The sequence below is a fragment of the Phyllobates terribilis genome, unplaced genomic scaffold (genome assembly GCF_046119375.1).
Source record: "Phyllobates terribilis strain yellow unplaced genomic scaffold, ASM4611937v1 Scaffold_2__4_contigs__length_985480577, whole genome shotgun sequence".
In the NCBI taxonomy this organism is placed as follows: Eukaryota; Metazoa; Chordata; class Amphibia; order Anura; family Dendrobatidae; genus Phyllobates; species Phyllobates terribilis.
In genome coordinates, this window is record NW_027362762.1 from 377,771,109 (window position 1) to 377,797,584 (window position 26,476).

At 42.6% G+C, this 26,476-nt stretch overlaps 1 protein-coding gene across 1 annotated transcript in view; it reads right to left on the reverse strand.

Annotated features, from left to right (window-relative positions):
- TMEM182 (transmembrane protein 182) overlaps nt 1-26,476 on the reverse strand; it is a 65,623-nt gene that overhangs the window by 17,867 nt on the left and 21,280 nt on the right. Inside the window, exons 3-4 of the mRNA XM_073664756.1 lie at nt 7,961-8,059; nt 4,865-5,002 (exon numbers count right to left, since the gene is read on the reverse strand). Of these exons, the coding sequence (XP_073520857.1) occupies nt 4,865-5,002; nt 7,961-8,059 (237 nt within the window). The remainder of the gene's footprint in view (nt 1-4,864; nt 5,003-7,960; nt 8,060-26,476) is intronic.

A 26,476-nucleotide genomic window follows, 5' to 3' on the forward strand; every position in this document is an offset into this window, starting at 1 on the left:
GAAGTTTAACATAGATAAATGTAAAGTCATGGACTTGGGCAGAGGAAACAAAATGTACAGTTATATACTAAATAGTAAAACCTGAGTAGATGTGTCGCTGAAAAAAATAGCAAACTCAACTTTAGGCTGAGTATTTAATGTTGTAGATTTTCTGCACCATTTCTGTACCTATTTTGTACACTAGATTGCTTGCGGGTTTTTTTACATGCGTTTGACATTGCATTGTTTGCCTCTTGTTGGTATGTCAGGTTATAAATAAAGCTGCTTTGGTTTTGATACTTCCTGGAATTTGGCTTTGAAAAATTTATATATATATATATATATATATATATATATATATATATATATACTGTATATATTCATATGTACAGTCATGGCCAAAAGTTTTGAGAATGACACCAAAATTATATTTTCACATGATCTGCTGGCCTCTGGTTTTTATTAGTGTTTGTCTGATGTTTATATCACATACAGAAATATAATTGCAATCATATTATGAGTACCAATAGGTTATATTGACAGTTAGAATGAGTTAATGCAGCAAGTCAATATTTGCAGTGTTGCCCATTCTTCTTCAAGACCTCTGTAATTCTCCCTGGCATGCTCTCAATCAACTTTTGGACCAAATCCTGACTGATAGCAGTCCATTCTTGCATAATCAATGCTTGCATTTTGCCAGAATTTGTTGGTTTTTGTTTATCCACCCGTCTCTTGATGATTGACCACAAGTTCTCAATGGGATTAAGATCTGGGGAGTTTCCAGGCCATGGACCCAAAATCTCTATGTTTTGTTCCATGAGCCATTTAGTTATCACCTTTGCTTTATGGCAAGGTGCTCCATCATGCTGGAAAAGGCATTGTTGGGCGTCAAACTGCTCTTGGACGGTTGGGAGAAGTTGCTCTTGGAGGACATTCTGGTACCATTCTTTATTCATGGCTGTGTTTTTAGGCAAGACTGTGAGTGAGCCGATTCCCTTGGCTGAGAAGCAACCCCACACATGAATGGTTTCAGGATGCTTTACAGTTGGCATGAGACAAGACTGGTGGTAGCGCTCACCTCTTTTTCTCCGAATAAGCTGTTTTCCAGATGTCCCAAACAATCAAAAAGGGGATTCATCAGAGAAAATGACTTTGCCCCAGTCCTCAGCAGTCCACTCCCTGTACCTTTTGCAGAATATCTGTCGGTTCCTGATGTTTTTTCTGGAGAGAAGTGGCTTCTTTGCTGCCCTCCTTGAAACGGTCCTGGCGCTTGCTGGTCTTTCTTGGGCGCCCTGGAGCCTTTTTGACAACAATGGAAGCTCTCTCCTTGAAGTTCTTGATGATGCGATAGATTGTTGACTGAGGTGCAATCTTTGTAGCTGCGATACTCTTCCCTGTTAGGCCATTTTGTGCAGTGCAATGATGGCTGCACGTGTTTCTTTAGAGATAACCATGGTTAACTGAAGAGAAACAATGATACCAAGAACCAGCCTCCTTTTAAAGTGTCCAGTGATGTCATTCTTACTTAATCATGACTGATTGATCGCCAGCCCTGTCCTCATCAACACCCACACCTGTGTTAATGGATCAATCACTAAAACGATGTTAGCTGCTCCTTTTAAGGCAGGACTGAAATGATGTTGAAATGTGTTTTGGGGGTTAAAGTTCATTTTCTGGGCAAATATTGACTTTGCAAGTACAGTAATTGCTGTTAAGCTGATCACTCTTTGACATTCAGGAGTATATGCAAATTGCCATTACAAAAAATGAAGCAGTAAACTTTGGAAAAATTACTATTTGTCTCATTCTCAATACTTTTGGCCATGACTGTACATTACATGTACTTTTGATGTGCTTCCGCTGTGGAAACGCACTAAATACACATATGTGTTCGTACCTGCATATTTTCTACATCTAATGCAAATCTATGGTAAAAATTTAGACATAAAACTCAGCGTACCCTCAAGAAAAATTGACATGTTGCAGATTTGAATCACGGACCGCAGGTCTGTTTACGCTGAGTAAAAACTTTAAGAAAATACACAGTGTCAAAAACTCACCCAAATCTCATTATGGGTACAAAGCCTTAGCGACCAGTGCCAGGCAGCTGCTGCCAAGAAACTAAATATATGGGATGCATTAACTCCTTAGTGAAATTCACCATACATGTATGGTGCAAGTCAGTAGCGGATGTACAGAGTGGGCTCACGATGTGAGCTTGCACCATAACCAGCATGCAACAGTTGTGTGTTTCAGCAAAGACCTCCATCTAACAACTGCAGGTGGCGCAAAGTGTTGATCACGATTGTTAACCTGTTAAATACCGTGGTCAAACTCGGACTGTGGCAGTACAGCGAGCTGACATGGCAGTGCGACATTCTGTGTGCCCATCGGTGCGCCCGTGATGTGATCGTGGGGCACCGATGGGTTGCTTTGACAGCCAGGGGTCTTTTAAAGACCTTTCTGTTTGCCATTACGGAGTTCCCTTAAAACACAGCCTGTGGCCGGGCTTCAAAGGAGACCATGATTTTTATTATATCAGCAATACTGTGGTATTGCTGTATTTATCAGATGTGATCAGATGATCATAGATTTAAGTTCCTTAAGGGGACTAATAAATAACGTGAAAAGAAAAAAAAAAGCTTTAAAAAATATGACAAAAATAAAAAAAACATAAAAGTTCAAATCACCCCCGTTTTCGCCCATCAAAAATAAAGATAATAAAAAATAAAAAAAAGACATGTATGTGGTATCGTCATGTTCAGAAAAGTCTGATCTATCAAAATATAAAAATACGCCAAAATAATGTTTTCTGGTCCCTGCAATACCACAACAAATGCTGTAACAATTGAATAAAATGTCATATCTATGCCAATATGGAATCCATAAAAACGTAGTCTCGCCGCACAAAAAAATGAAGCCCTCATAGAGATCCATCGACCTAAAAATGAAAACATCAGGGGTCTCGGAAAATGGCAAATGGTAACATAACTCCCCCCAAATTTTTTTTTAAAAAAATGTCTGATTTTTTTTCAACTGGAAAATAATAAAAAAAATACTGGACATGTTTGGTATTGCCATAATTGTACTGATGAGGAGAATTTTATTGTGAGGTAATTTTTCCCACACAATATACGCCATAAAAACAACTCCCAAAAAACAGTTTTGTGCTTTTTTTCACAATTTCATAGCCCTTGGAATTTTTTTTTTACGTTTTCAAGTACACTATGTGGTAAAATGAATTGTGTTATTCAAAAGTTCAACTCTTACACAGCAAAAAAACAAGCCCCAATATGTCTATGCAGAAAGAAATATTTAAAAAATGATGGCTCTGGGAAGAAGGGGAAGAATAAACGAAAGCACAAAAGCAGAAATTGGCCGCTTCGGGAGGGGGAGCATAGATGCTCAAGATAAGAAAATAGTTTTTTCTCTGCCTCTTGTTAATTTTGCTTTTCAAGTCACTAGCCAAGCCACACTTAGTATATTTTGCACAGTTTGGGGTTAGCATATAGCTGAACTAGAAAGGGTGCATAAAGAAAGACCACAGTTATTAAGGGAATGGGTGAACTGTAATACCAAGAGGAGTTATCAAATATTGTGTTATTCAGTTTGGATCAGAGGCAATCTAATTACAATGTACAAATATGTGAATGATCAGTACAAAGATTATTCTAATGATCTTTACATATCTAGGCCCGCAACTATGACAAGGAGGCATCTAGAGGAAAGAAGATTTAATCACCATCACAGATGGCAATTCTTTATTGTAAGAGCAGTGAGACTATGGAACTCTTTGTCACAATATAATTCAATGTTTATTATTATTATTATTATTAATAATGATTATTATTATTCACTAATCAAGTTCAAGGACAGCCTGGATGCCTTTCTTAATAACTATATTAGCACACGTTATTGGTACTAGACAGTAAGTTTGGGTGTTGATCCAGGGAACTAGTCTGATTTCCATATGTGAGGATGGGAAAAAAAAATTCCCCAATAAATGGGGCAATTAGCATCTGCCTCAAGATGTTTTTGCCTTCATCCAGATCAACACGTAAGCGCATAAGTTAAACTCGATGGACTTCTTCTAACTTTAACCCCTTTTTTCATTTTTACGTTGCCATTTTTCCCTCCCCTTCTTCCAAGAGACACAGCTTTTTTTATTTTTCCATCAACATAGCTGTATGAGGGCTTGTTTTTTTTTTTTCTCCGGGATGAGTTTTAATATGAATGACACTTCATTTTACCATATAATTTACTAAAAAAAAAAAGGAAAAAATTCCAAATTGTGGTGAATTGGTGAAAATAACGCAATTCGGTCATTGCTTTTAGGGATTCTGTTTTCTTGTTCACTTTATGGGAACAATTACGAAACATGCTTTTCCACGTCAGTATGATTGGCGATACCAAACTTGTATAGATGTTTTTTCATTTAAGTGGTGAAAAAATATCAGAAATTTGTAAAAATAAAAAAAAAATAAATTGGGGTTTTTGTTGTCATTTTTCAAAGCCCGTGTATATTTTTCCATCGATTGAGCTATGTGAGGGCTTGTTTTTCCTTCGGTGAGTTGATGGTTTTATTGATACAAGTGTGGGGAACACACCTCAAAGTGTTATACACATCTTTTCAAGGCATTTCTATTTTTTGGAAAAATTGGATGAAGTCTGCAAATACAAATTTCAAAATATTCGCTCATCTCTAGTTACACACAGCTAGCTTATCCCAAAGCTTTCCACATGAATGAAGACCAATAGAAAAAATAATAACACTTGAGGTGCTGATAACCCATGCTGTGTCCTTTAAATATGGAATTATATGCACAACAGTACACACAAGGCATCAAAATATAGAAGGTGTGATGTGCTTATCAGACTTTCTTACCTGCAGTAATAAAAAGGCCACCTCCTGCTTTATAAAGTCTGTAGCTTACAAAAGGAGCAGCACAGATGATGATGAAGCCTCCAGCTACAACTGTGACCACACCAAGAAGCATGAAAATGTTCCAAAATCCTCGATATACTAAAATGAAAACATGAAATGCATCAAAACAAGAAGAAAAACTGCATAGCAAATGTCAGAAAGCACTTCTGCAGCCCAAGAAATGTGCATTGCTAGGAGAGAGATCTGGTTTGAAGGCAAATCATTAACACAAGGGACTGAATATGTAAAAAAGAAATATACAGAATAAGGCTACGGCCCCACTATCAATATTTGGTTAGTATAGTATTTTTTCTCAGGAGTGGGAGCCAAAACCAGGAGTGGGTGATGAATGCAGAATTGGTGACTTGTTTCTATTATACATTTTCTCTGATTGTTCCTCACCTGGTTTTGGCTCCCACTCCTAAGAAAAAATACTGACTAAATACTGATAGTGGGGCCGTGGCTTAAGGGTAGTTTTGTCGGTACATATCTTATGTTTATGTCTGTAGCTGGCAGGCTTTGATTTAGTTAATACGTTTTCCACTTTTAGAGAAGTGGACCCCAAATAATTCCTGGAATTTAAAATATCAAAAGCAGAGACCGGAGCAGGGGCAGGAAGCAGACATTGGAGCAGAGGAGGGTGAGTACTCTTAGTTATTTTACATTACAGGAATTTTTGAGGGGCCACTTTTCTAAAAGTTAAAAACGGCTTTAGAGTATGTGCATACGTCTTTTGAACGTCAGCAGTGTTTTTCTTAAAGTTTTTTTTTTAAGTCTCTTTTTATATCTTTTGGAACTTTTTTTTAAATGTTTGTATTAATAGTGAGCAGCTTCCATGACACCTGAAGAATGGACCGGTCACTTATTTTTATGCTTTGTGGCTTTGGAAGCCTGAAGACGTTAAAAAAAGGTAAAAAAGACGGAACAAATGCACAGCAATTTGTTTTTACTTTGCAGTGCATATGTTCATTCTTTTAAGCTTTTTTTGGTGCTTGTTCAGGTGATTTCCAGGCAGAATCCATATGAAAAAGACATTGTGTGCACATGCCCTTAAAGGAGTTGTCCACTACTTTTACATTGATGCCCTATCCATAGGATAGGGCATCAATGTATGATCAGTTTCGGTCCCGCACGCGGCACCCCCGCCGATCGGCTGTAATCGGTGCCAGTGTCGGCCGCCGGCCATTAAACTGTAGTGGCCGGCGCTTGTTACTGCACATCCACCTCCTATTCAATTGAATGGGAGGCGGATGTCAGTACCCTGCGTCGGCCACTACAACTTGACGGCCAAGCACCGCAGGTAAGCACTTCCGGCCGCCCGCCACCGTCGGCACGATTGCAGCTGATCGGCGGGGGTGCTGTGTGCGGGACCAATCATACATTGATGCCCTATCCTACAGGCAGGTCAACAATGTGAAAGTAGTGGACAACTTCTTTAAGATCTGCGTTCTGTCAACTCCCATATTTCAATCTGATATTGTGCTATGGCTAAACTACAAAAATGGACAGCTGTAAAACGGTATTCCTATCGAGCACCAAATTTAATTTATGGCATACCAACTGGAGCTGTTTCCTTAGCTTCGCAAGACTGCATAGGAGAAAGTATGTGATTTTGCCATAAATGTTTTATCTTAATACCCCTACGAGTATCAATCATAGTAATTATTATATAGTTATTAGTTAATTTCTATAATGTTTCTCACTTCTTTGTATGCATTCTTGTATTAACTTTCTACATTATTGGTTTAATGGTGATTTTGTGGGTTACCTTCCATATAGAAATATAGAACACAAGACACAGTTAACATTACCTATAGTATCAAATTAACATGAAGGGCACGAATGTTGGGGCCAATATATATATAAATAAGAAAGCGCAGCAGCACTCCATTATGGGCAAGATACATAAAGACAATAAAACCATTTAATTTAAACTGTCTTATTACTCAATAAGCTTTACTTACAAAAAATGGAGGTTCTTAGCGCATAAATTGGCCAATTCATATATATATATATATATATATATATATATATATATATATATATATATATATATATATATATACAGTACAAGCACTATGCAACAGCACCCTGCAATTAAGGCTACGGCCCCACTATCAGTATTTGGTCAGTATTCGGTCAGTATTTTTTCTCAGGAGTTTTCTCAAAACCAGGTGAGGAACAATCAGAGAAAAGGTATAATAGAAACAAGTGCATCAATTCTGCATTTATCACCCACTCCTGGTTTTGGCTCCCACTCCAAAAATACTGACCGAATACTGATCAAATACTGATAGTAGGGCCGTGGCCTTAGGTTTTGGCTCCACCTTCAAGTTCCAGCGGTCATCACGTGATGGCAAGTATGCGAACTGAAAAGCTGTGGTCATGTTCTGCCTACAGTCTCAGACGTTTCTCTGAATACAACCTTGAGAGAATTGTCTGAGACTATAGTCCACATATGACTGCAAGTATGTAAATCTTACACTTGGGGTCATGTGATGACTGAATCCTAGGGTATGTGCACAAGTTGAGATGCAACAGAAACTTCTGCATCAAAAACACATTTCTTGGTCGGAAAAATGCTGAGTAAAATATGCACAATTTTTACACTTTTTTACATGCATTTTGGATGCATTTTTCCCTATTAATTTGAAAGGGTAAAATACACTGCTGACATGTGTGTGACAACATGTATTTCTATGTCAGGAGAGCAGACGGCCAGTCCAAGGATTGCGATGCGATCCTCGGGCAAGTACTATGGCTGTCTGACTGAATCAGTGACACCAGTGCAGAGGGGTGGACGGGATTATGGGTGGGGGAGGGGTGAATATTCATTTGTCCGGGGCTTACAGCAACACAAAGGGGTAATGTACAGGAATATAAACAATAAAATTGGGACCAACTCTGAAAACTTAATGCAACCTAATGGTAAATATAGAAATGTATTATCTACAGTTGAAACCCCTTTATCCGTAGCCTGGTTTTGAATCACATTTATGTTAATACAACATAAAACAGCTGCTGATTAAATTATAAAGAAAACATTTGTGTACATACCAACTGCAGAATGATATGCTGTAGAGTTATTGTCATCTCTGGTCCTTGGAAATGGGGAAAGATAGGCGTGTGTGCAATTCTTAGTTGGAGCTTGATTTGCTACAGAAAAGATTTAACAATTTCAGAAAGGAACACCTACAGTAGTATCTTCACAAACAATTATTATAGTCGTAGTTTTGAATTACTCCATTCTCTTTACCATGTAACGTACTGTAAAATAGCAAAAAGATTCCCAAGTATGGTAAAATGGTGAAAAATTGCAATGCCATCATGTTTTTTTAAGATTTGTTTATATGGTGTTTGCTGTGCAGTAAATATGACAACATAATTCCCTAGGTCTGTCCAATTACGGCAATACCAAACTTGTATAATTTTTTTTAGAATTTAATAGCTAAAAAAAAATCAGAACTTTGTAAAAGTAAAGAAAAAAAAATTGTATTGTGTTACCATTTTTTGAGACACACAACTTTTTTTTTTTAAACACCTGCACCTTGACTAGAGATGAGCGGTGTTTGACTCGAACTGTTCGCCAATCTCAAATTCGAGCTGTTTTGGACGGTGTTTGAGCCGTTCGACGAACACGAACGATTTGAAAAAAATTCGGCTGTTCGAGGTTATGTTCGATAACTGTTCGTGCACCAAAATCATAACTGGATTTTTTCACAGTAATGCTGATAATCAATGTTAATACGCAGTTTGAGTGTACAGCGGGGCAGGGGATGGATCTCTGCTGAAATAATGAAGATCTCCATTTTTTTTTTCTCTTTCCCGCATTTACAGTGGGGAGGTGCAATCTGTCAGCCTATCAGCAGCGCACACACGGAGCGAAGTGCTTTTTTTCACACAAGCAAGGGCATGTGTCATTGGCAGTGTATGTCACATGTCCTTACCCTATAAGACCCAGCCATTTTCCCCGTCGCCACCATTTTCTCACTGCTGCAGCTGCGTGTTAGACGGCACCGCTGTTGCTGTGTGCGCTATACTTTGTTAATTTCAAGCCAATTTTCGCCCAAATCTACAGATAGCTTGGGAGTAGGGAATAGTTGTGATTGCAGTCCTTTTAAGGACTAGGTTACATCATTTCCTACGACTTTTATCAGGCAGGTCTGTGCTCTTAAATAGATAGGTTGGGAGTAAAGACTAATTGTAATTGCAGTCCTTTTCAGGGCTAGGTTACATCAGTTCCTATCACTTTTATCAGGCAGGTCTGTGCTCTTAAATAGATAGGTTGGGAGTAAAGACTAATTGTAATTGCAGTCCTTTTCAGGGCTAGGTTACATCAGTTCCTATCACTTTTTGCCAGGCAGGTCTGTGCCAGTGCTGTGCAAGTTTTTTTCACAGCATTTGGCTAAATCTAGCAAAGCAAATCCTTTTTGTCCTCTTGCAGTGTGTGTTAGTCAGTGGAGAAGCCTATCTGTGTTTCAAGCTACACCACCTGTGTATAGAATACAAATTTTTTTACTGCACCTAGTGAAGTAAAACCTTTTGGGCATAGCATCATTCTATTAGTCCATCTATGCTAACCTCCACTAGGTTGCAAATTCAAAATAATTTTTATCTGCATCTAGCTCTGAAAAAATATTTGGGCTTCGGCTTGTAGCAGTGTGTGGGACTTGTTCTATTAGTCCATCTATACTAACCTCCAGCAGGTTGCAAATTCAAAATAATTTTTATCTGCATCTAGCTCTGAAAAAATAATTGGGCTTCGGCTTGTAGCAGTGTGTGGGACTTGTTCTATTAGTCCATCTATACTAACCTCCAGCAGGTTGCAAATTCAATATAATGTTTTTCTGCATCTACCTCTGAAAAAATAATTCGGCTTCTAGCAGTGTGTGGGACTTGTTCTATTAGTCCATCTATACTAACCTCCAGCAGGTTGCAAATTCAATATAATTTTTTTCTGCGTCTAGCTCTGAAAAACTATTTCGGCTTCAAGCAGTGTATGGGACTTGTTCTATTAGTCCATCTATACTAACCTCCATCAGGTTGCAAATTCAATATAATTTTTTTTTGCATCTAGCGCTGAAAAACTATTTTGGCTTCTAGCAGTGTGTGGGACTTGTTCTATTAGTCCATCTATACTTACCTCCATCAGGTTGCAAATTCAATATCATTTTTTTCTGCATCTAGCTCTGAAAAACTATTTCGGTTTCTAGCAGTGTGTGGGACTTGTTCTATTAGTCCATCTATACTAACCTCCATCAGGTTGTAAATTCAATATAATTTTTTTCTGCATCTAGCTCTGAAAAACTATTTCGGCTTCTAGCAGTGTGTGGGACTTGTTCTATTAGTCCATCTATACTAACCTCCAGCAGGTTGCAAATTCAAAATAATTTTTATCTGCATCTAGCTCTGAAAAAATATTTGGGCTTCGGCTTGTAGCAGTGTGTGGGACTTGTTCTATTAGTCCATCTATACTATCCTCCACCAGGTTGCAAATTCAATCTAATTTTTTTCTGCATCTAGCTCTGAAAAATTATTTCGGCTTGTAGCAGTGTGTGGGACTTGTTCTATTAGTCCATCTATACTAACCTCCACCAGGTTGCAAATTCAATCTAATTTTTATCTGCATCTAACCCAGCCAATACTTTTGGGCTAATACCACAGTTTGGCCACTCAGCTCTGCTCGGTTCCCATCCATTGTTTTTTGTGCAAACAACTCCAGAGTTGTCAATTAGTTAACCACCAAAATGAGTGGAAAAAGGCCTGCTGCTGGTGGAAAGGGGAATAGGCGTGTTGGGAAGGGAAAAAAAGGTTGTGTCCGTGGGGTAGGTGTTAAAGCAACAGTAACATCTGCAGAAGAAAGACCATCTTCCAGCCAAACTAAGATGTCTACTTCTTTTAGCGGACAATGTGATAAGATCCCTTTCTTACGGCCACGCCAATCGCTACAAATTCCAGATGAGGCACAAAAACAGCAGGTGCTTCAACGGATATCAAGTGCTCCTTTAAGTGGGCTCTCCTCCACCTCAACTTCAACATCACAAATACTCCAGTCCTCAGAGGTGTCACCCCAATCGCACTTGCTTCCTCACAGCTCCCAAGTCTCCAGCTGCCCATCTGAGTATGGGGTAGAACAGATGGTTGAGTCTGTAGAGCTGTTTACTTATACTATAGCCTGGGAATCAGAGGTCGGCTCCAGAGCTTCTGTGAATCCAGACGAGGAAATGATCTGCACTGATGCCCAGAATCTTTATGAGTCGGATCCAGGACCAGATGCAGAAGGTTCTGACCATAATGTAGACCCTCGTTCCCAAACTGTAACTCCTGTTGGTGGAGACAATGAGGAAGACGATGATGAGACTCAAATACCTGATTGGAGCGACAACTTTAGTTTTTTGTCAGGGCAGGAAGAGGTTGGCTCTGAGGACGACGGTTGTGATAACACACAGGGTGATGATGACGAGGTTGGAGATCCCACTTACTGTCAACCCACAGTCAGCCAAGAGATGAGGTCAGCAGAGGAGGTGGAGGAGGATGCTAGTGACAACGAGGTCAGGTTGCGCCTTCCTGGACAGAGATGTAGTACTGGAAGCACGTCAACAACTGCATCCTCAAACACAACTCTGCCTCTGACCACAAGTCGTAGTGGCTCTTCAGGTCGCATGGGTGCTAAGCCTTGCATAGCCTGGGCATTTTTTCAGATCGATAAAGATGACCTAACTCGTGTTATCTGTAACATTTGTCAGCAAAAGCTAAGTAGAGGCCAAAAAATACATAGTTTGAGTACTTCATGCATGAACCGGCACATGGATATGAAGCATAAGTTGCAGTGGGAAGCTCACTGTGCTACAATGCGGCCTAGCCGGCCGGGCCAACCACCGTCTACCACATCTTGTGCATCCGCGGCCTCTTCATCCTCTGTGACTGGGGGGACAGCAGTCACACCTGTTTTGGGATGCAGACCTACCACCTCTTTACCCGCAACAGCCAGCGTGATTGGCAGGTCATCATTTTCTTTGGAGGTGGAAACACCAGCTGGTGTTCAGCGCTGTCCGACATCGATAGCACCACCTTTGGATCAAGGCAACCTAACAAGTGCGCCTGCATCTTCCTCACAGACCGGCAGTTTGCCGGGGACACCCTTCTCAACCCCTTCTAAGCACAACAGCCAGCCCTCGGTCCCTCAGATGTGGACAAGTAAAAGACCATTTCCTCCTAGCCTTGAGAAAGCTAAGAGGTTGAATTTCACCATCTGCAAGCTCTTGGCTACAGAAATGCTTCCTTTCCGCCTGGTGGACACAGATTATTTTCAAGACCTTATGTCCGTCGTAGTGCCCCAGTACCAGATGCCCAGTCGGCACTACTTCTCAAAGAAAGGTGTGCCTGCGCTCCACCAGCATGTCGCACACAACATCACCGCTTCTTTGAGAAACTCTGTGTGTGACAGGGTGCATTTCACCACAGACACTTGGACGAGTAGGCATGGACAGGGGCGTTACATGTCGCTGACTGGGCACTGGGTAACTATAGTGACAGCAGGACAAGGGGCTGCTGTCCAAGTCTTGCCGTCCCAACGAGTTGCGCGTCAATCCTCTTTATGTCAAAGTTCCTCCACTGCTTCTGCCTCCTCAACCTCCTCTCGGTCCTCCACCTGCACCCAAAGCCTGTCTGGTCATGCCACAAGCTTTCTAACTGCGCAGAAGGGATCCTGCACACCTCCTTACTATGCTGGCAGCAGGGCTCAACGTCATCAGGCGGTTTTTACTTGAATGTCTGGGAAATGTGAGTCACACAGCTGAGGAGTTGTGGTCAGCTCTGGAGAACCAGTTTCATGAATGTTTGTCTCCACTGGACCTGAAACAAGGGAAGGCCGTGTGCGACAATGCTGCAAACCTAGGTGCGGCCCTTCGCCGGGGCAATGTCACACACGTGCCTTGTATGGCTCACGTGTTGAACCTGGTTGTCCAGCAATTTTTAGCCCACTATCCCGGACTAGATGGCCTTCTGCAGAGGGCACGGTCGCTGTGTGCTCACTTCCGCCATTTGCATCCCGCAGCTCAGCGACTTACATCTCTACAGAAGTCATTGGGCCTGCCACTTCACCGGCTAAAATGCGATGTGCCTACCCGGTGGAATTCAACTCTGCACATGTTGCAGCGACTGTGGCAGCCCCGACAAGCCCTGGTGCAATACGTTGTGATGTATAGCCTGGGCCAACGAGATCCAGAGGTGGGGCAAATCACGCTGGAGGAGTGGTCTCAGATCAGGGACCTATGCACCCTTCTGCACAGTTTTGAAATGGCGACGAAGATGTTTAGTGCTGACGATGCCATTATCAGCATGACTATTCCGGTGATTTACATGCTGGAGCACATGTTAAACAGAATTCGGAGTCAGGTGGTGGCACAAGAGGAGGTGGAGGAAGTAAAGGAGGAGGAGTTGTATGCGGAAGGGCTAACATCTGCAAAATCCAGACGGTCGGCAGCACCAAGGCGGCAGGCATGTGAGGGTGGGGGAGATGGTTTTACCAGGGCGCATGGTAGCAGCCAAACTAGTGAGGAAGGTGCAGGAGCCCAGGAAGAAGTGGAGGACGAACTGATGGAAGACTCATCAGATGAGGGAGACCTTGATCACATTTCTGTTGTGCGAGGTTGGGGGGAGAGGACAGAGGAAGGAAGCATGATTGTTACCTCGCCACCAACACAACAGGGACTTGGTGCTCCTGGATGCGCAAGACACATGAGTGCCTTCTTGCTGCACTACCTGCAACATGACCCTCGAATTGTGAGAATTAGAAATAATCCTGACTACTGGGTTGCCACACTGTTAGATCCCCGGTACAAAAGTAAATTTGCAGAAATTATTCCTGCCATAGAAAGAGATGCACGCATGCAGGAGTATCAGCAGAGACTGTTGCAGAATCTTACATGTGCTTTTCCCCAAAACACTAGTGGTGCACGTAGTGAATCTCACAGTTCCAACTTGCCAACCGTGGGACCATCGAGTGTTCAGCTCTCAAAACGTAACAGAAACACAGTATCTGCTGGTAACATCAATTTTGCGGAATCATTTCACCACTTTTTTAGCCCATCCTTTGCAAGGCCACAGGAGACAAGAAGTCTGACACATAGTCAACGCCTAGAGATGATGGTACAGGAGTATCTCCAAGTAAACATTGAAGCCATGACTGTGTCACTGGACCCTTACTCTTTTCGGGCTTCCAATCTGGAAAAATGGCCGGAGCTCGCCACTTACGCCTTGGAGATCTTGTCATGCCCCGCAGCCAGCGTTCTGTCTGAACGTGTGTTCAGCGCTGCTGGTGGTGTGCTGACAGATAAGCGCACGCGGCTCTCCACTGATAATGTAGACAGACTCACGTTCATAAAGATGAACAAATCATGGATCCAATATGACTTTTCTACCCCTGTGTCATCCTGGGGAGAGTAAAAGCTTGATGATTTGTTAAAATCACCTCACCAACCGTTTTAAGCTTTAAAATGACTAATCATGTTTATCTGTATCTTGGCTGGAAAATAATTTGGGCCTTGTAGCAGTGTGCAGTACTGATTCTATTAGGCCATCTATACTAAACTCCACCAGATTTAAAAATTACTAATCATGTTTATCTGTATCTTGTCTGGAAAATAATTTGGGCTTTGTAGCAGTTTGCAGTACTGATTCTATTAGGCCATCTATACTAAGCTCCACCAGCTTTCAAATTAATAATAATTTTTAGCTGCATCTAGCCCGGAAAATAATTTTGAGGCTCCTAGATGCGCAAGACACATGAGTGCCTTCTTGCTGCACTACCTGGAACATGACCCTCAGATTGTCAGAATTCAAAGTAATCCTGACTACTGGGTTGCCACACTCTTAGATCCCCCACACTCTTCGATCAACCTTTTCATTTTAATAAAGAACAAAAAAATGGTCATTTTTGAAATTATAAGCATTAGCAGGTTATTAGAAACTGAAATCAAACAGTTTTCAACTCAAAACTTTATTCTAGGTGATGTTACATTTGCACATAGGACCCCTTGTTCGAAAGGAGCTTCTCAACTCTCTCGTCCATTGAATTTGTCAGGTTTTGGATGGTTTCTGCTTCAATTGTTTTGCATGAGGACAGAATACCCTCCCAGAGCTGTTGCTTAGATGTGAACTGCCTCCCGCCATCATAGACACTCCTTTTGATGATGCTCCAGAGGATCTGAATGGGGTTGAGGTCAGGGGAGCATGGGGGTCACACCATAAGTTTGTCCCCTTTTATGCCCATATCAGCCAGAGATGCAGATGTGTTATGTGCAGCATGAGACGGTGCATTATCATGCATGAAAATGGTCTTGCTGCGGAATACACGGTTCTTCTTCTTGAACCATGGCAGGAAGTGCTGTTTGAGAAACTCCACATACATTATGGAGTTCATCTTTACCCCTTCAGGGATCCTAAAGGGGCCGACAATCTCTCTCCCCATGATTCCAGCCCAAAGCATTACTCCACCTCCTCCTTGTTGGCGCCGTAGCCGTGTTTGCGTGGAGTGTCCATCAACCAGCCATCCTCCACTCCATCCATCTGGACCATCGAGCGTTGCACGGCACTCATCGGTGAACAAAACAGTTTTGAAGTCAGTCTTCATGTATTGTTTGGCCCACTGGAGCCGTTTATGCTTGTGTGCAGTGGATAGAGGAGGTCGACAGGATGGCTTACGCACAGCTGCAAACCTCTGAAGGACCCTGCATCTTGTTGTTCGGGGGACGTTGGAGGCACCAGCAGCTTCAAAAACTTGTCTGCTGCTATGACAAGGCTTTTTTGCCGCTGCTCTTTTAACCTGACTTAATTGCCTGTAGGAAAGAGTCCTCAATTTTCCCTTATCAGCACGCACACGTGTGTACTGTGAATCAGCTACATACTTCTTGATTGTGCGATGATCAGGATGAAGTGTCTTGGCAATGTTGATTGTAGTCAGGCCTTACCTAAACACTCCACAATTTGTTGCTTCTCAGCAGCCGACACATCCTTTTTCTTTCCCATTTTGGCAGAAAATGTAGGCTGCTTAATAATGTGGGACAGCCTTCTTAAGTAGTCTTGCCTTTCATTGGACACACCTGCCAAACTAATTAGCACAGGTGTCTGCAATTGCTTATAGTGATATAAAGAGCCCTGACACACATCACCATCAATGAGTTTAACTGACAAACAAAAAAATTCTTCCCTTATCACTCCTAAACACTTTTTGCATAATAATTTGGAACACAGTGTACATGTGCTTTTCCACAAAAGACCAGTGGTTCACGTAGTGAATCTTACAGTTCTAACTTGCTAACCGTGGTTTGTATGGAGTTGTTTAATAAAGGGCCCAAAATTAAGATAACATAGACGGGAGAGGTCTCTATGAATAGGAATTCCTAAGTATTTGATACCCTGTGAGGGCCAGGCAAAGGGAAAGTTGGACTGGATGGAATCCTGTATGGAATTGGGGAGGGAGACATCGAGGGCCTCAGACTTCGCTGCATTGATTTTAAAATTTAACCATGTAACAAAGTGATCTATTTCAGCCATAACAGCAGGGATGGATATATGTGATTGAGTGATATATACTAGGACATCATCAGCAAATGCAGAGCACTTGTACTCGGTGCCTCCCACCTCAATCCACCTAATATTGGGGTTATGGCGAATTGATGAGAGCAGGTGCTCCGTCACTAGGATGTATAAGAGAGGGGACAGAGGACATCCCTGACTTGTCCCATTGGTGATTATGAAAGGTGATGAAAATGTTCCATTTATCTTCAGCCTAGGTGACATATTGCGATACAGGGCCGTGATTTTGCCTATAAAAGGGTCCCCTAGACCCCTACCCCAAGCTTTTTAAGGGAATAATATATGGCGTGCCAGGAGACTCTATGGAGTGCTTTCTCAGGATCCAACGAGAGTATCTAATTACAAATTTTTAACTGCATCTAGCCCAGGAAATACTTTGTGCCTAGTAGCAGTGTCTGCTAGTCAGCGGATTATCCCAGCTGTTAAGCAAGCTACACCACCTGTAGTTTGGACACTTATTTTTTTCAAAGGAAATGGTTCGGGCCCCCGGGACACTCAGTGAAGAGCATCGGGGAGGCACCCCAAGGCATAGGGGCTGGGACTGGCGGTAGGACGCCTTGCGGTGGACCGCCGAGTTCGATCCTTATAAAAGCTTTTTAACTGCAGCAGCCTTAGTGGACGCTACTAGAGCTGGAATTATGCGGCTGCTGGCATGAGACTTGCCCTCCAATAGATCCTTGTAAAAGGATTTAAAGTGTATTCATTCAAATTAGAGAGACAATTTAAATTAAAAAGCTTAGACCTGCCTCCACCGCAGGGGGGCTCGCTCGACCCACCAGCGGACAGGCACCAGTATTGGGATAGGGGGGCTGGCCGTCAGGGTCCACCGCAGCTCTGGCACAAACCCGGCGACACGGAGGTCGCACGGGCAGGAACGGAATGGCCGTGTCGGCTTCGGACTTTTTTGGTTTTAGAAGGGCATGACATGCCTATATCTGTGTCTCTCCCTGCTTTTACTCCTCCACCTCTTTTCTTTTCGCATGACTATATGTACTTGTCACTTTTCCATGTGTTAGTTGTGTCTTCTGAGCAGTTTGTCAGCTTTTGGACACCTTTGAAGGTGTTTTCTATGTGTTTCTATGTGTTTTTGTTTGCCTGCCATTGGTTTTAATGGTGTTCGACGGTGTTCGACGAACAGTTCGACGAACAGTTCGGCGAACATACGGGTGTTCGACGAACCGAACTCGAACACTACGGGAGTGGCTCAACACTAACCTTGACTATAACATTCATGTACATCAGGGTGTGGGAATGGGTTAAAGAAAACTAGTCAACTTTCTGGAATTGTAGTCTTGTGTATACTTCAATTCACCAGAATATTAAGATTTTGATAAAAAAAATACTTTTCTTAGAATGGTATTATTTTTTTGTTAATCCTCGCTAACCCCTTTATGACCTTGGACTTATAGGTATGTCTAAGGTCGTGTCCCTGCATTTGATGCGGGCACCAGTGCTGAGCTTGCATCTTTCCCAGCACATGACATCTGATCAGCTGAAGCACTGCTATGTATACCACAGGCGATCAAATGATTGCAGATTCAAGTCTCCTAAGGGGACTATTGAAGCCACTAAAAAGTAAAAAAAAAAAAGTTTTATGAAAGATTTAAAAAAATTAAAAAGCATAAAAGTTCAACTCATCCCGTATCTTTGCCACATTCAAAATAAAACAATTAAAAAAATTAAAAGAAATACACATATTTGGTATCTCTGCATTCAGAAATGTCCAATCTATCAAAATATAAAGTAAATTAATCTGATCGGTAAACGGGGTAACGAGAAAAAAAAATGAAATGCCAGAATTATGTTTTTTTGGCCGCCGCAAAATTGCAATCACAGGCGATCCACCCCAAAATAGTATCAATAAACACTTCAGCTCAGAGCATAAAAAATGAACCCTCGCCCAGCACCAGATCCCGAAAAATGAAGACGCTATGGGTCTCGGAAAATGGCAACTTTTTTTTTCTTACAAATTTCGGATTTTTTTTCACCAAATAAAAAATAACCTATACATGTTTAGTATCTGCATATTCATTCTGACCTGGAGAATCATATTGTCAGGTCCGTTTTAGCATTTAGTGAACATGGTAAATAAAAAATCAAAAAAACAATTGTGGAATTGCACTTTTTTTGCAATTTCACTGCACTTGGAATTTTGTTCCCATTTTCCAGTACACTATATGGTAAAATCTAAGGTGTAATTCAAAAGTACAACTCGTCCAGCAAAAAACAAGCCCTCATATGGCTATATTGACAGGAAAATATAAAAGTTAAGGCTCTAGGAAGAAGGGGAGCAAAAAATAAAGGCGCAAAAATGGAAAATCGCAAGGTGATGAAGGGGTTAAAATAATAAATAAGATGAACTGATAGTTGGATATTACCAGTAAAGAATGTGATAATGCTGAGTAAGTGCAAAGCTGTTTCACAGCAAGGACGGCCTTGGTGGAATCGTGCTCTGCATCCTGGGATCCCACAACCTGAAAGTTTAGACCTGACTTTTGCTAAAACATTTGGTCCTTTATGGGACATTAGGGACATTTGAGACCTCTTTTTTTAACTTTTTCTGCAACACCAATAGATGATAAACATCAGGGCAGTTTGTGTTCTACTAGGCAGTGACATTTTAAAGCGTCACTAGTGATGAGCAGCACTAAAATGCTCGGGTACTCGTTGTTCGAGTCGAGCAAATTGGAATGCTCGAGTGCTCAGACCGAGTAAGTCTATGGGAAACTCGAGCACTTTTACGGCGGCTCGCCCGGCGGTCTGCAGAGGGCCTAAAAATTGCCCAAATTGATAGGAACAGTGCTCAAATGACATGGGAACAGCAAGGGGAAGACCCCTGGAAGCATCTCTGTCTCCCAGGTCACTGCTGTCAACAATGTTGTCAGAGGTATTACGCCACTTTTACGGACTCACAATAAAACATACAAAAACGAAACCAAAATTTTTTTTCCTGAGAAATATGTTAAGGAGCATCCTTTCCACGGTAATGACTTGTATATAAGGCAAAATAAATAACCAAAAACAAAAATGCTTCACCACACCTTGGACTATGTTCACACATAGCGTTTTTGATGCATTTTTGCACTTTTGCATTGCTTTTAACGGTGAAAAAACATTTACCAGTAAATGTCATTTTAACATTTTACTACCTTATCTGGCCATGTGGTTTGTGACACATCATCAGACACATCCTGTTTCATTTATGATGGAGGGACTATGAAAGTCACAAAGACTATTTTTATAGGGCCATCAGGCGGCCCTTACTATTCTTAAAGGGCCAGCAGTCGGCTATGATTTGTTGTTCCCATTATTAACGAGTGGGTCTCCTATACTGTTATTGCGTATGCAGTGACTGCAACGGCTGCCAAAAATTTGGAGGAACTCCAATGCCCCTTGCAAGAGACGTAGAGGTCAGAGGGCCTCCTAAAAAAATGCTCCCATTATTAGGAAGTGTGTCTCCCATACTGTTTGCCTATGCAGTGAAGCAATGGCTGCCAAAAATTTGGAGGAACTCCAATGCCCCTTGCAAGAGACGTATAGAGGTCGGAGGGCCTCCTGCAAAAACTGCTCCCATTATTAGGAAGTGTGTCTCCCATACTGTTTGCCTATGCAGTGAAGCAACGGCTGCCAAAAATTTGGAGGAACTCCAATGCCCCTTTCAAGAGATGTAGAGGTCGGAGGGCCACCTGAAAACAATGTTCCCATTATTAGGAAGTGGGTTTCCCATACTGTTTGCCTATGTAGTGAAGCAACGGCTGCCAAAAATTTGGAGGAACTCCAGTGTCCCTTGCAAGAGACGTAGATATGTTGATATGGTACATATGATTGTGATATGGTGGTGGAGGATGAGGATGCGGAGAAGGAGGAGGACAAGAGCAAATAGACAAAATCAGGAAGCATATACCCATGTCTGGGTGTGAAGACAGAGGTGCATAGGAATAGAGTTAGACCTCCCAAAAAAAAGACACTGTATTTGAGTTTATGTTACGCTGCTATCATTCGGTGGTGTTGAGAAGTCTGGCCCAATCCAGCCCTTGTTCATTTTTATAAGAGTCAGCCTATCAGCATTTTCAGTTGACAGGCGGATGCGCCTATCGGTTATAATTCCACCGACGGCATTAAAAACCCGCTCTGACAAAACGCTAGCTGCAGGGCAGGCCAGGACCTCCAAGGCATATAGAACCAGTTCATACCACGTGTCCAGCTTGATACCCAATAATTATAAGGCACAGAGGAATCACGAAGGATGTTGGTACGGTCGGCAAGGTACTTCCTCAGTATCTTCCGCAACTTTTCCCTCCGTGAGAGAGTCCCTCTGTGCATCAGGGCTTGTGCGATGGGAGGGTCTGAGAAAACTGTCCCAGAACTTTGACAGTGTTCCCCTGCCTCTGCTCGAATGCATTAGTGTCTCTCTCGCCTGTACTCCTTGGTTGTCCAACGAACTGTGACCTCAGCTGCCAGCGTTTTCAGATGGGAATTTTTTTAATAATTACGCAACAAGGGCCTTCTGGTACTGCACCATTTTATTAGGCCCGTCCTGAAAGAGAATAAGAGATAGAAAGGTCTAGAAGTGTCACCAACCAATAATGACTGTCACCCAAAATGTGAACAACGCGAGGGTCACGGGAAAAGCAGCGTAACATAAACTCAGCCATGTGTGCCAGACTGCAAAGAGGCTAGACTTTCGTGTCCTCACCAAGAGGATGACTGACCATTCTCTCCTCCTCATCCTCCTCCTCCCTGTCCTCACGCCATCCACGCTGAACAGACGGTATGATAGTTGTGCAGGTAGTACCGTCTATAGCGCAGGAAACTAGCTCATGTTCTTCCTCCTCCTCTTCCTCATTGTCACCCAATCCACGTTGGGATGAGATGAGGCTGGGCTGTATGTAATCACCCTGTATGGTTCCTTGCTCCATCTCACCATGCTTCGCCTGCAATGCATCCTCTTTAATTGTGAGCAGAGAGCATTTCAGAAGACAGAGAAGCGGGATGGTGACGCTAATTATGGCGTCATCGCCGCTCACCATCTTGGTGGAGTCCTCAAAGTTTTGGAGGATGGTACATATGTCTGAAATGCATGTCCACTCCTGAGGTCTTATGTGTGGAGTCTGACCTGAATACCAATGGCCTTGTTGATGCTGGTAGTCAACAACTGCCCTCTTCTGCTCACAAATCCTTCCCAACATCTGCAATGTAGAGTTCCAACGCGTGGGGACATCGCAGATCAGTCGGTGAGCTGGAAGCTGCAAATGCTGCTGAAGCACGGCAAGGGTGGCGGAAACTGTAGCTGACTTTCTAAAATGGGCACACAGGTGGCGTATTTTGACAAGCAGATCCGATAGATCCGGGTAGGTTTTGAGAAACTGCTGAACCATAAGGTTAAGCACATGGGCCAGGCATGGTACGTGTGTGAGCTCGCCTCACCTCAGAGCCACCACCAGGTTCTGGCCATTGTCACACACAACCATGCCTGGCTGTAGATTCAGCGGTGTCAGCCACAGATCTGCCTGCTCTTTCAGAGCTGTCCACAACTCTTCAGCATTGTGCGGTTTGTCACTTAAGCATATTAGCTTCAGCATAGCCTGTTGCCGCTTGGCCGAGGCAGTGCTGCAGTACTTCCAGCTTGCGACTGATGTGGTCATTTCGGAGATGGAGGCTGAAGAGGAGGAGGAGGTGCAGGAGCTGTAGAATGTAACCCTGATTGACCCAGGGCCCGCAACCCTCGGCGTTGGGGGGACGTGTTCCATCCCAAGGTCCGACTGGGTCCCGGCATCCACCATATTAACCCAGTGTGCCATCAGCGAGATGTACCATCCCAGCTCACAAGCACTTGTCCACGTGTCCATGGTTAGGTGGACTTTCCCAGTAACTGCGTAGTTGAGGACATGGCTAATGTTGTGGGACACGTGCTCGTGTAATGCGGGGATTGCACACTGGGAGAAATAGTGGCGGCTGGGGACCGAGTACCAAGGGACAGTCACCGCCATCAGGTTGCGGAAAGCTTCCGTCTCCATGAGCCTAAAAAGGCCACATTTCGAGTGCAAGTAGTCGTGAAATGTGTGAATTTAGTAGTGTGGCCTCTGGGGCATTGGCTGTGTATTTGCTCTTGTGTTCCAAGGACTGGGGTACAGACAACTAAACGCTGCGCTGGGACAAGGACATGGACGTGCTTCCTGATGCTGCTACTTGAGAGTGTGCAACGACAGGTGCAGGGCAGGAGGCATCTTGGCATGCGCCGTGGACAGGGGATTAGCGTGCACGCACTACAGTGGAACAAACAATGGTGTCACCCGCAGACATTGTTGCTGGAACCTGGGGTTCGGTCCACTTAGTTGGGTGCTTTGCTGCCATGTGCTTGATCATGCTGGTGGTGGTCAGGCTGGTCGTTTTGCCACCCCTGCTGATGCTGGCCTGGCAGGTGGTGCAAATGGCCTTTTGGGGTCCCTTGCCATGCACCTTGCTCATTTTTAATGGAGGACAATATTTTCCATGTTCCACGTTCACGAGAAATGGCTGATTTTGGAATGCAGTTATATGTGATACGTCTGACAGAGAACCACAATTTTAAATAGCAGGCCCATAATTTGCTAATACTATCCTTCACAGACACCTAGTGTGAATAACTTGACAGACACACTGCAACAGAATGAAAATGGAAGAAATGTCTAATTTTGGAGCACTCTTATAGGTGTTATGTCTGAAAGAGAACCACAGTTTTAAATAGCAGGCCTGTAATTTACTAATACTATCCTTCACACACACCTAGTGTGAATAGCTTGACTGACACACTGCAACGGAATGAAAATGGAAGAAATGTCAGATTTTGGAACACTCTGATAGGTGTTATGTCTGAAAGAGAACCACGGTTTTAAATAGCAGGCCTTTAATTTGCTAATACTATCCTTCACAGACACCTAGTGTGAATAGCTTGACCGACACACTGCAACGGAATGAAAATGGAAGAAATGTCAGATTTTGGAATACTCTTATAGGTGATATGTCTGACAGAGAACCACGGTTTTAAAGAGCAGGCCTGTAATTTTCTAATACTATCCTTCACAGACACCTAGTGTGAATAGCTTGATCGACACACTGCAACAAAATGAAAATGGAAGAAATGTCTGATTTTGGAACACTATTATAGGTGTTATGTCTGGTGTTATGTCTGACAGAGAACCACGGTTTTACATAGCAGGCCTGTAATTGCTAATACTATCCTTCACAGACACCTAGTGTGAATAGCTTGACCGATACACTGCAAAAAAATGGAAAAGGAGGCCAATATTTTCCACGTTCAGTTTAAATTTCTGGATTTTTATCACTGAGATATGGAACAGTCTGGCTTTATTCTGCAGTGAGAACAAGCAAATGGAACCGAAAAATGGTGTACTCTGGATTACTTTTTAAGCAAATAACCAGGATTAAGATAAAAAAAAAAATTCCCTGGCCCCTGATATCAGGGGCTATGTCTACAAATATCTGTAAGAACAGCAGCAGCAGGAACGTTCAATGGACCCTCTTGCACTATATGCACTGCAGTCTGGCACATACACTGCCTGCTTAATTCCTGCTATCACCACTGAATATATGCAGCTGGATTAGTCCTCAGAAGGATTGTTAGTTCAGTTGGATATACAGTACAGACCAAAAGTTTGGACACACCTTCTCATTTAAAGATTTTTCTGTATTTTCATGACTATGAAAATTATACATTCACACTGAAGGCATCAAAACTATGAATTAACACATGTGGAATTATATACTTAACAAAAAAGTGTGAAACAATTGAAAATATGTCTTATATTCTAGGTTCTTCAAAGTAGCCACCTTTTGCTTTGATGACTGCTTTGCACACTCTTGGCATTCTCTTGATGAGCTTCCAGAGGTAGTCACCGGAAATGGTCTTCCAACAATCTTGAAGGAGTTCCCAGAGATGCTTAGTACTTGTTGGCCCTTTTGCCTTCACTCTGCTGTCCAGCTCACCCCAAACCATCTCGATTGGGTTCAGGTCTGGTGACTGTGGAGGCCAAGTCATCTGGCGTAGCACTCCATCACTCTCGTTCTTGGTCAAATAGCCCTTACACAGCCTGGAGGTGTGTTTGGGGTCATCTTCCTGTTGAAAAATAAATGATGGTCCAACTAAACGCAAACCGGATGGTATAGCATGCCGCTGCAAGATGCTGTGGTAGCCATGCTGGTTCAGTATGCCTTCAATTTTAAATAAATCCCCAACAGTGTCACCAGCAAAGCACCGCCACACCACCACACCTCCTCCTCCATGCTTCACGGTGGGAACCAGGCATGTAGAGTCCATCCGTTCACCTTTTCTGCGTCACACAAAGAAACGGTGGTTGGAACCAAACATCTCAAATTTGGACTCATCAGACCAAAGCACAGATTTCCACTGGTCTAATGTCCATTCCTTGTGTTCTTTAGCCCAAACAAGTCTCTTCTGCTTGTTGCCTGTCCTTAGCAGTGGTTTCCTAGTAGCTATTTTACCATGAAGGCCTGCTGCACAAAGTCTCCTCTTAACAGTTGTTGAAGAGATGTGTCTGCTGCTAGAACTCTGTGTGGCATTGACCTGGTCTCTAATCAGAGCTGCTGTTAACCTGCGATTTCTGAGGCTGGTGACTCGGATAAACTTATCCTCAGAAGCAGAGGTGACTCTTGGTCTTCCTTTCCTGGGGCGGTCCTTATGTGAGCCAGTTTCTTTGTAGCGCTTGATGGTTTTTGCAACTGCACTTGGGGACTTGGAGACTTCAATTTGAAATAAATCCCCAACAGTGTCACCAGCAAAGCACCGCCACACCACCACACCTCCTCCTCCATGCTTCACGGTGGGAGCCAGGCATGTAGAGTCCATCCGTTCACCTTTTCTGCGTCGCACAAAGACACGGTGGTTGGAACCAAAGATCTCAAATTTGGACTCATCAGACCAAAGCACAGATTTCCACTGGTCTAATGTCCATTCCTTGTGTTCTTTAGCCCAAACAAGTCTCTTCTGCTTGTTGCCTGTCCTTAGCAGTGGTTTCCTAGTAGCTATTTTACCATGAAGGCCTGCTGCACAAAGTCTCCTCTTAACAGTTGTTGAAGAGATGTGTCTGCTGCTAGAACTCTGTGTGGCATTGACCTGGTCTCTAATCTGAGCAGCTGTTAACCTGCGATTTCTGAGGCTGGTGACTCGGATAAACTTATCCTCAGAAGCAGAGGTGACTCTTGGTCATCCTTTCCTGGGGCGGTCCTCATGTGAGCCAGTTTCTTTGTAGCGCTTGATGGTTTTTGCAACTGCACTTGGGGACTTTTTCAAAGTTTTCCCAATTTTTCGCACTGACTGACCTTCATTTCTTAAAGTAATGATGGCCACTCGTTTTTCTTTACTTAGCTGCTTTTTTCTTGCCATAATACAAATTCTAACAGTCTATTCAGTTGGACTATCAGCTGTGTATCCACTAGACTTCTGCACAACACAACTGATGGTCCCAACCCCATTTATAAGGCAAGAAATCCCACTTATTAAACCTGACAGGGCACACCTGTGAAGTGAAAACCATTTCCGGTGACTACCTCTTGAAGCTCATCAAGAGAATGCCAAGAGTGTGCAAAGCAGTCATCAAAGCAAAAGGTGGCTGCTTTGAAGAACCTAGAATTGAAGACATATTTTCAGTTGTTTCACACTTTTTTGTTAAGTATATAATTCCACATGTGGTAATTCACAGTTTTGATGTCTTCAGTGTGAATGTACAATTTTCAGTCATGAAAATACATAAAAACCTTTAAATGAGAAGGTGTGTCCAAACTTTTGGTCTGTACTGTATATATATATATATATATATATATATATATATATATATATATATATATATATATATATATATATATACATATATATATATACAGTACAGACCAAAAGTTTGGACACACCTTCTCATTTAAAGATTTTTCTGTATTTTCATGACTATGAAAATTGTACAT